Source organism: Tachyglossus aculeatus, chromosome 18 (genome assembly GCF_015852505.1).
Source record: "Tachyglossus aculeatus isolate mTacAcu1 chromosome 18, mTacAcu1.pri, whole genome shotgun sequence".
NCBI lineage: Eukaryota > Metazoa > Chordata > Mammalia > Monotremata > Tachyglossidae > Tachyglossus > Tachyglossus aculeatus.
Genome location: NC_052083.1, coordinates 6,109,916 through 6,122,591, shown reverse-complemented (window position 1 = coordinate 6,122,591; position 12,676 = coordinate 6,109,916). Strand labels below are relative to the sequence as shown.

Here is a 12,676-nt window from a genome sequence, read left to right as displayed (position 1 = left end):
AGTGCTGTGACCTTGAGCACGTCACTTAATTTCTCTGTGTCTCAGTTACGTCATCTGTGAAATGGAGATTAAGACATGGGACATGGACCGGGTCCAACTTGATTAGCTTATATCTACCCCAGTGGTTAGTACAATGCCTGGCACATAGTGAGCACTTAACCAATACCATGAAAAAAAATAGTAGCAAAACACCAATGAAAATTAGTGAAGAGCCTCACCATCTTCTTCGAAACAGAATTGCCAACCCTCTCTCACCACACTCCCTTTACCACAGTTTTACCTCCTCATAGGAGGGAGACATGACTGAATGGAATTAACACGGGGCTGGGAGTCAGGAGACACAGGTTCCACTCCCATCTCTGCCCCTGGATTTCCATAACTCCTTGGGAAAGTCACTTAACCTTTCTGAACCACAGTTTCTAGATGTTTAAAATGGGGACAAGACAGCAGCTCTCCCTGCCTCTTAGACTGTGAACTCTACCTCAGCACTTGGTGCAGAAAAAGGGTTAAATAAATACCATAGTAGTTGCTATTTTTTTTCAGAAAAACTCTTTTCCCACAAATAGTTGCAGATTGCTCCCTTTGAATAAATTGAAACCATAAAAGTAAGAAGCCAGAGGAACATCTTGGATGGTTGTTCCTGTCCAGTCAACCTCGAACAGAGGCCCAAGCAAAGATCTCTTCTGGGCCTGAATTAGCTGGATTGGCTGTTTTCTGACTCTCATCCCCTACTAATTACTTAACCCTTTCCCTTCATTCCTTGGGCCTCAGTATATAACCTTGAGGCATAATCCCACATTGAAGAATGGAGCTAATAATATTTGGAATCTATAGAACACCATTATACATTCTTCTGATATTTGTTATCAAACCATCCCTGTGAGATAGAGAGAGGCAGGTATTATTATATTTCCCCCCATTTTACAGGAGAGGAAACTGCTGCACAAGAGTGGATAAGTGACTTGCCCAAGGTGACCCAGAAAGCCAGTTCTGAGACTGGCTACACCAACTCCACTGAACCACAAAGCCTCTTGGCCACTCAACAAGAGGATGAGTTTCAAGGAGCCAAATCCAAAAATACTGTTTCAGAGCAAAACACCTGAAACCCCCAATCACCAGGGAAGAAGCAACATGGCTTAGTGGAAAGAGCACAGACTTGGGAGTCAGAGGTCATGGGTTCTAATCTCAGCTCCACCACTCGTCAGCTGGGTGACTTTGGGCAAGTCACTTCACTTCTCTGGACTTCAGTTACCTCATCTGTAAAATGGCGATTAAGACTGTGAGCCCCACGTGGGACAACCTGATAAACTTGTATCTATCCCAATGCTTAGAACAGTGCTCAGCACATAGTAAGTGCTTAATAAATACCATTAAAAAAAAGTACCTAGAGATATCTTTAAAAGCCCTACGCAGGAGCCATTCAACTGCCTCTAAAATAGATTTCTAAATTTAGGATTGTTGATATCTTAATTCCCTCCCAAAGTTGTCTTCTCATTACATACCAAAATATTCCTGTCCCCCTGGAGCAGGGGATAGAGCTGTCCACACAATTTGGGTGGACCTAGAACATATTTCCTCTTTCTTGTCTCCTTCTTCTCTCCCATGCTGCTTTCCAACCCTCTCATCTCTGTCATGACTCTGGCACCCACGAGGCCTTAATTTTCTTCAGTACCTGCAGAGCAAACAAAAGCAATGGGTCTCCCATGGACAGATTTCCTTTTCCAGCATTGCCTGATGGAAAGACCACAGGCCCGGAAGTCAGAGGACCTGGATGCTAATCCTGCTCATACCATTTGCCTGCTGTGTGACCTTGGGCAAGTCATTTCACTTCTCTGTGCCTCAGTTTCCTCCTCTGTAAAAATGGTGATTAAAAGTCTGGTCTTCCTCTGACTTAGAGGGCTCCATGTGGGACAGGAACTGTGCCCAATCTGATTATCTTTTATTTACCCAACACATTACATTGACAGACAGTTTGCACAATACATATTATTATTATTATCATTGTTTATATTATTGTTGTTGTTACTAGCATTTTCAAGACCATAAGATGCCCAGTAAGGGGATCAACACCTTGGCTGACCTGGCAGATTCATTCAGTGTGGCTTAGTGGAAAGAGCACAGGCTTGGGATTCAGAGGTTGTGGGTTCTAACCCTGGTCTGCCTCTTCTCTGTGCCTCAGTTACCTCATCTGTAAAATGGGGATTAAGACTGTGAGCCCCACATGGGACAACCTGATTACCTTGTATCTACCACAGCGCTTAGAACATTGCTCAGCACATAGTATGCACTTAACAAATACCATCATCATTATTATGATTATTATTATTAATTAAGTAGAAACCAGCATCTTCCCTCTCTGTACCCCCTTAGGCTGATTCTGTCATTCTTTTTTAAACTCTGTAGCTGTGGTGTGACTTGGACAAGACGATTCTAATGAAGAACCAGACTTTCAACTCTTCAGTCTCCTTCTCAGATATCTGCTCCTACCCTGAGGTATTTAGAATTTGCTTCGGGACTGTCTTGAATTGTTCATATGTCAAGATATTTGTGTGACCCTTTAAAAAAAATTAGTAAAGCGTGGCTGACAGATAAGGTCCTAGTACTCAGCTGGTAATTAAGAAAAACATCTACTTTTGAGAGAGGAACATAGAAACAAATGGGAAGCATTGCAACACAGAGTAGAGAAAAAGTAAAGAACAGGACAGGACTTCTATTTAACTATACATAGCTTAATCCTCTAAATAGGCCACATATTTGTTTTCAAAACACTGCAGGGTGACTGGCTTGCTACTCAGTAAAGGACATATCACCTGAATTCTCTGCATCAGAGCTAAGTGAAGCTGAGTAGGGAGTCTTGAAAGCTGCAAGCTGAATCCTAAAACACCTCCCCACAGGTCCAATAACCTTGCCTGGGCACTCCACTTCGCATCTCTTTACATTACTAGTTTCATCCCCACAACATTTCCCAACCAGCCTGGGATAGTTTCTCCTGAGCCTCTGACTCAGTTTCTCGAGGCTACTGCATTCAGGGGATGTTCTTACTTGTGGGCCTTTCTCTAAAGAGGCATAGCTCTGTCCTTAGTTTGTCTTCAACCGCTGCTTGACCTCAACACACTGCTCTTCCCAGGATCCCAAGGTCATACCGAGTCTCCTAAAGACCTGTCATTTCGTCCAGGCAGGCATCAGATTGAGTAGCCGGGTAAGACTTCAACATGTCAGTCATCTTTTTATATCAGGAGAGCCTAATTAGCATTAGCCAAAAACCTGCTTCACAAACGTATGCATAGGAAACATACTCACTCACAATCCCAAACCCTGATGTGGGTCCAGCAGACAGAGCATTGATCTGGGAATCAGGAGTCCTGAGTTCTAGTCTTGGTTCTCCCATAACTGACTAATGTGGGTGAAGATGGCACAGGCACTTGACGGAGTGCGGCACCACTGCCTGCCAAATCTCTCGCTGCACTCCGTAAGATCAGAGAGTCGAAGAGAGGGCCACTGGCACCATAATCAATTCCTCTGTACAGGATCTTTGTCCTCAAATCTCAGGACCAAATGCTGTCTATCATTCCTGATGGGAGACTTTGTCAACTTTTATTCCAAGTTCCCCTACGCACCATTTACCCTCACTTTTTCTCTCCCCAAGCCAAGCACTCTCTCCTCCCCATCTATCATGTTAAGTCTTTCTTCCTGTCCCTGTGACTCCATCTTTGACTACGTCTTCTAATTCTGCCTGTCTTCCTGCAGGTTCTCTGAGTCTGTCTTTTACTCTCCTCATTCTGTTTATCTTTGTCTCTGAGTTGATTCATGTCTGTCTTTGTCTTTCCATCTCCAACTCCCCGGGTTGAATATTTGCACATCACTCCATGCTGCTGATACAATTGTTGCATTGACTGCCCCTGTTCTCTGCCACCAGTATTTTGTCTTTACCGGGGTGCTGGCCATGGTGACTTGTGCTGTGTTCCTTCGGCTCAACTCTGTGCTGAAGCTGGCAGTGTTACTGATTATGATCGCCATCTACTCCCTGCTCACGGAGACCATTTATGCATCGCTCTTTCTTCGCTACGACAACTTCAATCACAATGGAGAGTAAGTGCTAACGGTTGCCTGCTATGAATTTGCACTCATGAAAGTGATGATGCATTGTGAAGACATACCTGGGAATTATAATTTACATCGCATATAAACAGACACTTCCTCCTTTGCTGGAATAGGAGCAAATTGTCTTGCTGAAAACTCTCTCAGGCTGGGAGGAGAATTCCAGATAGCCAATGCTCACCCCCTCCCCCACCATCCTTAACCTAGGGGATGTGCAAAGGAGTCAGTCACGGGGCAGGTAGTTAAACCATTCTGGACAACTGGGTTAGAACGCAAGAATCAAATAAAATAAGCAGAGGTAAGAGGTCAGAAAGAGGAGGGGGAATGGGCAAACGGTTAAAAATGAGTAACGGCATTTGAGGTTCCACAGTCTCAAACTAGTAAACTCCAATAAAGAACTTCATCTGATTATACATTTTCTTCTGGGTGGAAATCCAGTCCTGGACTCTGACCTGGGGTTTGTTAGGAAACCTCTAATCCCATTTTCTGTTCTGTAGGCGTGAAAGCATTGCCAAAGGAGAGACGGGGCGGGGGATGGTGGGGGGGGGGGAGTGGGGGGGAGGAGATAAGAGACCAAAAGAGAGTGGTGAGGAGGAGGGAGTTGGACAATCAGGTCTCCTGACTCAAGGGACATTTAGGTGGTTTATTTATTACTGATTCCTATTTTGCCAGAAGCAATAGTGGATTAACAGAATCAGAGCCTTCCTTGAGCTTTTCAATTCAGCTGTATCACTGATCATCAGATCTTCAGTTCCAGACAGAGAGGACTGTGTCCTATCTGATTATCTTGTACCTACCCTAGCACATAGCAAGCCTCTAAGAAATGCCACAATTATCATGATTATTTTATCTCTCAAGACCCACTCCCCCTAATTGACTGATGGATAGTTTCCTTTTAGCCTTGTTCAGTATGGAAGCATCCATCGTCCTTGTGGCAAACCATAATTTCCCCATTCCTGGCTACCCCACTTTGAACCCCCAAAGTTCTCATGGTCTTTTGTTGGTTAGTAAGTAGATGAGGGAAAAGTTGTGTTTGGCACCTGTTGAAAAGAACCAGACAGAATGCTGTTTTGGTGCATACTGGAAGTGTATTTCTAGTAAATCCTTCTACTTCTTCTTGGGGTAATCTTCTGTTTGTGGTCAAGCCTGGTAAATGGCATTCTGTTCCTTCTGAGTGGTACCTGTTGTTCCTGACCGCTATAAATACCCTCAGTGATGTTGTGCTTTCAAATATTCCGGGCACATCTAATCTTATAAAGCAGAGACATGTCCTGCCTATCTCAAATCCTGACAGGCTGATACTTCATCACAGTTGGAAATGTGTCTTAATAGCTGGGAACATTACAAGCCCTTAAAGGACAGGAACAGGTCAGATTTATTATGCATCCCACAGACCGAAGGATAAAAATCAACCCTTTCAGGACCATCTTGTTGCTTGGGAGTCTCACATTTGATGGTTTCACACCAACAGCTGAAACTTCCGAAAGTCAGAGACATAGCCATGATAGATTTTGATCCTATTCGTTCATTCATTCAATCGTATTTATTGGGCACTTACTGTGTTCAGAGCACTGTACTAAGCGCTATTCCCCATCCACTAGCAATAATTGTCATAAGGACCAGTAATGCAAACAAATACTCCAAGCCTTAATAATCACCATTTGTCATTTCTTTAGAAGCCATAAAATATTAGAAAGCTTCCTTTATACAATGTATCATTATTGCTGTTATTTGTAACTCGGTTCTGAATTTCTCTTTTCCAGGAAAGATTTCCTGGGGACCAAAGAGGCATCCCTGCTCCTGATGGCTATGTTTCTCCTAGCTGTATTTTACCATGGGCAACAGGTAATCTCAGTTTTTATTCCAACCACCAAGTTTTCAGGGGTGGTGTTTCAGGTGGCTTTAAATGATTACTTTTAAAGTGTCAACTGGCCTATGAAAAGCATACCTTTGTTGGTCTTTGCTTCACATACTGTGATCTTAATTAGTGATGTATATAATAAAGGCCTTAATTACAGTCTGCTTATGAAAATGTACTTGATAAATCTTAATTGCAGCCGTAAAGGAAGTTTTCCAAACATAAAAATGTATCTTTCTCCTTCCTGGTTGTTACGGCGATTATTAAATTCTTTCTATAGGTCAAGCTCTGGCATACTATAAAATAATAAAATCAGCCACCACCCCTGCCCAAACAGGGCCCAATGTAAGGGAGAGAGTGGGTAGTTTAGCCCCATTTTACAGGTAAGGTAACTGAGGCCCAGAGAGAGTTTAGTGACTTACCCAAGGTCACACAGCAGACCATCGACAGAGCTGGGATTGAAACCTAGGTCTCCTAGTCCCATGTTGCCTCTCTCTCCTTAAAATGGAATTTTTGCCTGGCATGGGAGAAGAGATATTCAGGGAAAGACAAAGTAAGAGGTCAAGTAATTGCCATTTGTCATCTGTGTAACTTTGGGCAAGTCATTTAATTGCTCTGTGCCTCAGTTCAATACCTGTTCTCCCTCCTACTTAGATTGTGAGATCCAAGTTGGACAACAACTGTGTCCAACTTGATTATCTTGTACCTACCTACCCTAGCACCTTGTATAGTGCTTGGCATATAGTAAATGTTTAAAAAGACCACAATTATTATCATTAATAATAATAATTATCCAAGCAATTCAAGCCACCGAATCCTAATTATTTTTCTACACAGCCCAAATTCACAAGATAAATGAGTATGTGCTCCTCCTCTTCTTTGGAGAATTTAGTTAGTGACAGTAGCCAAGTAATTTGGAGATTTGAAGGAATTAGGTAATTCTGACCCACTGATTTTTTTAAATTTAATCCATTTATTCATCAGTATTTATTGAACACCGTTCTAGAGGCAGAGCAGTGGGAGAGTTCGGTATAAGTTAAAAACCTGATACCTGATCCCAAGAATTTTACAGTCTATTGAAATATTTCAGGAAATTCTATCTTTTTTGTGGAGTTCTTCATTTCATTTCCCTGGATTCTCACTCTAACACAAGATCCAAATTTTCTGAACCAGAGTAGAATTTTTCCAATAAATTGTACTCCCAATTTACCATTCATGCTCTGTTGTATTGTGGACTCTGTTAGGCACTCTGCCCCAGAATGATTTCATTTTTCCAAAATTCTGGCCAGGACTACCTAGAGAAGTAGAGAATTCAAGTAAACATCTTTTTTAAAAAAATTTAAAGGCAAAACCCATTTTGGTCTCCATTGTTGGTTTATTTCAGGAAAAGGGGTTTCTTTGGCCTAAATTATCTCAATCATTTTCTCAGCTCTCCATCTTCCATCAATGGAATTTTCAATCCTGCTTATGCCAGACCCTTCTGCCTGTATTTTGCCTTTCTATTTCTGCTGTAGCAGTGGCCCCTCACTGCCTGTATCATTATCCAACATGAGACCTGAAAAATATTGGATGGCATCAACACGGCACCATCACTAGATCCATTCCAAATGTTCACAAACGATAAAGCCAATGAATCGCAAAGTGGCTCTCACACCATCCAGATGGCTGAATGTCAGACTCCCAGAGAATGAGCAAGAGCCTGCATCTGCTTAGTAAATATGACCAACAAGTTGGCTCACTGAAAGATATTATCCATTTAGACAGCTGGCTCTGCTAAGAAACAACAATCCTCTGACTCGACAGCCCACACTGTCCAGATTTACAATCAATCAGTGGTGTTCGCTGAGCATCTATTGGGTGTCAAGCCCGCGTTTCATCTACTTTGGGAGAATAGTGACCTTTCCTTTAGAAGCCTTTGATTCACCACAACTCTTGACAGCTGGACTTTCAGGCTCGCCCGGACCTGAAAGTTTCCTATCAGAGCTGAAAACCCCCAAAATGACGGCTTCCTGGGCTGTTTGCTCTTTGAAGTCCATCCTCTCCCAGGGCTTATCACCCTGAAAAAATCAAGTAATCATGTTGGACTTAGTCCTTGTCCCACATGGGACTCGCATGTACTGTGCTCTTCCAAGTGCTTAGTACAGTTCTCTGAACACAATAAGCACTCAATAAATACCATTGATTGATTGACTCCAGGCTGTATAATCATTAATGGATAATTCCCAATCAGTCAATGGTAATTATTGAGTACATTCATTCATTCAATCAATCATATTTATTGAGCTCTTACTGTGTGCAGAGCACTGTACTAAGTGCTTGGGAAGTACATACTGTGTGTAGAGCACTGTATTAAGCACTTCAAAGAGTACGATCTAGTCAGTATTCATGATCCCTGCCTTCTGATAATTTATGGCCAGGTAATCTCAAACATTGCTATTACCTTTCACATATGAGTGTGGCTCAGTAGAAAGAGCATGGGCTTTGGAATCAGAGGCCATCGGTTCAAATCCCGGCTCCGCCACTTGTCAGCTGTGTGACCTTGGGCAAGTCACTTAACTTCTCTGTGCCTCAGTTACCTCATCTGTAAAATGGGGATTAAGACTGTGAGCCCTCGCCGTGGGACAACCTGATCACCTTGTAAACTCCCCAGCGCTTAGAACAGTGCTTTGCACATAGTAAGTGCTTAATAAATGCCATCATTATCATCATCATATGAGAAATAAGAGGCCCAGAGAGACAAACTGACTTTCTCCATGGCACCAAGTAAGATGGACATGGACTGGGGCTTGCCTATTGAGCCACACTATTTTTCAGCTCAAAAATTCATTTAACAAAGTGCTTAGTGGGTAGAGGAGGATTGTTCATTTAGGATTTAGTATATTAGGACTATGCAAATTAGGATTTTGAGGGGAGAAAATGTGTCTCGCTACTGCTGTATTCCCCCAAGTACTTAATACAAAGCTTAGCACTCTTTAAACACTCGGTAAGTACCACTGTGTCAATATGGCACAGTGCCACATTGGTGCCAAATGTGGATTTGTAAAACAATTTGCCAAATAGTTGTTGACCCAGGGGTCTTTACTGACCATGACAATTATATTTTATGTGAAAGAGTGAAAAATCTCCCTAAACCTTTTCCAAAGAGAAATCTCAACATATACCATCCATTTTACTTTTTCTTTCTAAGTTAAATTGATCAAAATTTATCAGGGGAAATACATGAAAAATCTTTGTACACTGAAAACTAAAGAGGTAGCCCTGACTTTAGAATAAGAGCCCATTTTTAATACAGTCTCATTTTGGTTCAAGCCCATCTTGGCAGAAACATCATAACTTAATAGAAAAACAAAAATGATTTCCTTGAAAATTCCATTCTCTCTGCTAATAATGCTTTCCTCTCAGGGGGTCTGTGAAAAAAAAAAAGGCAGTGTTCAGCCCATATTTCCCTCTTTCTGCCCATATTCCCCTCTCTTTAATAAAATATTCCATAAAGCCCCACATGATACAGAGTAAATGTCAGGTGCTAATCTAAAGCCTATCTGGTAATATTGATGGTGCTCAGTGTTAAAAATATCATTTTTGCAATATTAGAAAGTTTTGTAAGTCAGTCGTAATTCTCCATAACAAAAATGGACTGAGACCCAATATCTTAAAATGGTTCTGCCTCAGCATGGCTCAGAGGAAAGAGCCCGGGTTTTGGAGTCAGAGGTCATGGGTTCAAATGACGCTCTGCCAATTGTCAGCTGTGTGACTTTGGGCAAGTCACTTAACTTCTCTGTGCCTCAGTTTCCTCATCTGTAAAATGGGGATTAAGACTGTGAGCCCTCCGTGAGACAACCTGATCACCTTGTAACCTCCCCAGCGCTTAGAAGAGTGCTCTGCACATAGTAAGTGCTTAACAAATGCCATCATTATTATTATAATTATTATTCTGGACAGTCCAGTTTCCAACTGGTCTTTCTCCTGCCCGGTTGCAGACAGTAACAGAAGTCGTTTCACTTAGTAATTTTTAAATGCCCAATTCCTCTTGGCCTCAGCTCTAGCCATCAAGAGCCATGACTAATATATTCATTCAATCGTATTTATTGAGCACTTACTCTGTGCAGAGCACTGTACTAAGTGCTTGAAATAAGCGCTGGGGAGGTTACAAGGTGATGAGGTTGGCCCACGGGAGGCTCACAGTCTTAGTCCCCATTTTTACAGATGAGGGAACTGAGGCCCAGAGAAGTGAAGTGACTTACCCAAAGTCAAACAGCTGACAAGTGGCGGAGCCGGGATTTGAACCCATGACCTCTGACTCCAAAGCCCGGGCCCTTTCCACTGAGCCACGCTGCTTTGTTCACAGGCAACTGTAGGGAGCAGGGGAAAAGCTCTGGAGCAATGGTGGGGGCCAGGAGACTCCCCTGAGGCACAGTTTTTAGGTCCCACAGATTTTCATCTGACATCACATTATGCAGCCTGTATATCACATATATTGTAACAAACAGCGTGGATCAGTGGAAAGAGCATGGGCTTTGGAGTCAGAGGTCAGGGGTTCAAATTCCGGCTCCACCAATTGTCAGCTATGTGACTTTGGGCAAGTCACTTCACTTCTCTGGGCCTCAGTTACCTCATCTGTAAAATGGGGATTAAGATTGAGAGCCCCCCATGGGACAACCTGATCACCTTGTAACCTTCCCAGTGCTCAGAACAGGCTTTGCACATAGTAAGTGCTTAATAAATGCCATTATTATTATTATTAAACATCTGCTAGTTTTGCCCCATCCTATCTTATCTCTTTGATTTCCCACTACAACCCAAAGTGCATACTTTGCTCCTGTAATACCAACCTGATCATTGTACTTTAATCTTACCTATCTGTACCTTCACCCATGTCATGCCTCTGGTCTTGAACTCCATCCCCATTAATATCTGACAGGTGATCACTCTCCCCCACCCAAAAAGCCTTATTAAAAGCACTTCTCCTCCAAAAGGCCTTCCCCGACTAAGCCCTCATTTCCTCTTCTCCCTTCTGCATCATACTTTCACTTGGATTTGCTCCCTTTATTCAGTCCACCCTCAGCCCCACAGCACTGATGTACATAACCATACCCTGTCTCCCCTTTCTAGACTGTGAGCCCGTTGTTGGGTAGGGACCGTCTCTATATGTTGCCAACTTGTACTTCCCAAGCGCTTAGTACAGTGCACTGCACACAGTAAGCACTCAATAGATAGGCCTGAATGAATGAACGAATAACCATAATCCATTCATTCATTCAATTGTACTTATAAAAATGTCTGTTTACTCCTCTAGACTGTAAGCTCCTTATGGCAGAAAATATCTTATATTGTACTGTCCCAAGTGCTCAGAACAGTGCTCTGCCCAAAGTAAATGCTCAATAAATATGGTTGATTGATTGCTAATTTTGGGGTGGCAAGAGGAAGCCTGAATTTTTACAAGAGCCAATGGTTGCTGCCCCGATCTTGCTATATTCTCATGCGTCTGCCTTCTGCTGTACTCTCACATGCACTTAACACAGCGCTTTGTACTCAATAAGTTCTCTAAAAATATCATTGATTGACTGACTCGGTGATTCATGTGGAAATGAGACTTTGTCTGCCATGGTTGGATTTAATCCCACCTGTCATCCTTAACCATCAATACGTTTTCCAGCATGGTTATTATATAGCAGATACTAAGCCCCAAGCACTGTAGATGATACATAGGTAGATTTCCAGGGACTCATACATGTATTTTGGAGAAATGGAAAAATCAGACCTTGCTTTCTTAGGGGAAGAGCTGATATAATGCCTCAGAGCCAATGATCAGGAATTTCTGCTCGCTGCTTAGCTAACTGCATAGCCACTGGAGGTTTTGGAGGCATGGAGAAATGTGATGTAATTAGTATTTAATTTTCTCTCCTTTAAATGCTTGCAGCTGGAATACACAGCCAGGCTTGACTTCCTGTGGCGAGTGCAGGCCAAAGAGGAGATCAATGAAATGAAGGAACTCAGGGAGCACAATGAGAATATGCTCCGTAACATCCTACCCAGCCATGTCGCTCGGCACTTCCTGGAGAAAGACCGAGACAACGAAGTGAGTCTTCATACTGGACCAGGGGCCAAACTTGACCCAGCCAGGCCAGGGTGACCTTAGACTGAACCCAAACTAAAGTGGAATGGGATTTCAAGAGGGCTTTGAATATGGGGAGAAGTGTGGTCCGGAAGATTTGTTTGTGTTCCAGAAGGGGCCAGGGCGTGAGCAAAGAAAGGGTCAGAGATGGGAATGAAGGCAAATGAAATAAGTCTTACAGCACTGGTACTGCAACTAGTGATTCTGGAAGTTCTTTCTGTTTAAGTTAAATCAGATTGTTGCCAAGGGCAAGATGAACTGTTGCTTTAACCTCTCGCATAGCCCAATTTTTCTCTTTCCCATCCCTTGTGGGTGGGGATTGCATCTACCAACACTGCTTTGTTGTACTTTCCCAAGTACTCAGCTGAGGGCTCTGCATGCAGTAAGTGTTTAATAAGTACCATTGATTGATCAATTGGATCGGAGCTAGAAGTCCTAGATTTACAGCAGGCAATAGCAGCAACTGTGGAAAGTCTGCCAGCAGGAAGACAGCTTATCCACAGTTCCTAAAATCGATTTGTTTGGTTTGTCCATGTGTTATAACAGACAAAATAGCTTGAAGTTTCCTAGTTCAGTTAGGCCTTCTGGCCCTAATTGCACTAATTTAA

General features: G+C 42.7%; 1 protein-coding gene across 2 annotated transcripts in view; it reads left to right on the top strand.

The window, feature by feature from the left end:
• ADCY8 (adenylate cyclase 8) overlaps window positions 1–12,676 on the top strand; it is a 109,217-nt gene that overhangs the window by 85,701 nt on the left and 10,840 nt on the right. For both annotated transcript variants that reach the window (XM_038760437.1, XM_038760436.1), the window contains 4 exons: window positions 2,404–2,493; window positions 3,917–4,089; window positions 5,862–5,943; window positions 11,874–12,032. In XM_038760437.1, the coding sequence (XP_038616365.1) occupies window positions 2,404–2,493; window positions 3,917–4,089; window positions 5,862–5,943; window positions 11,874–12,032 (504 nt within the window). The remainder of the gene's footprint in view (window positions 1–2,403; window positions 2,494–3,916; window positions 4,090–5,861; window positions 5,944–11,873; window positions 12,033–12,676) is intronic.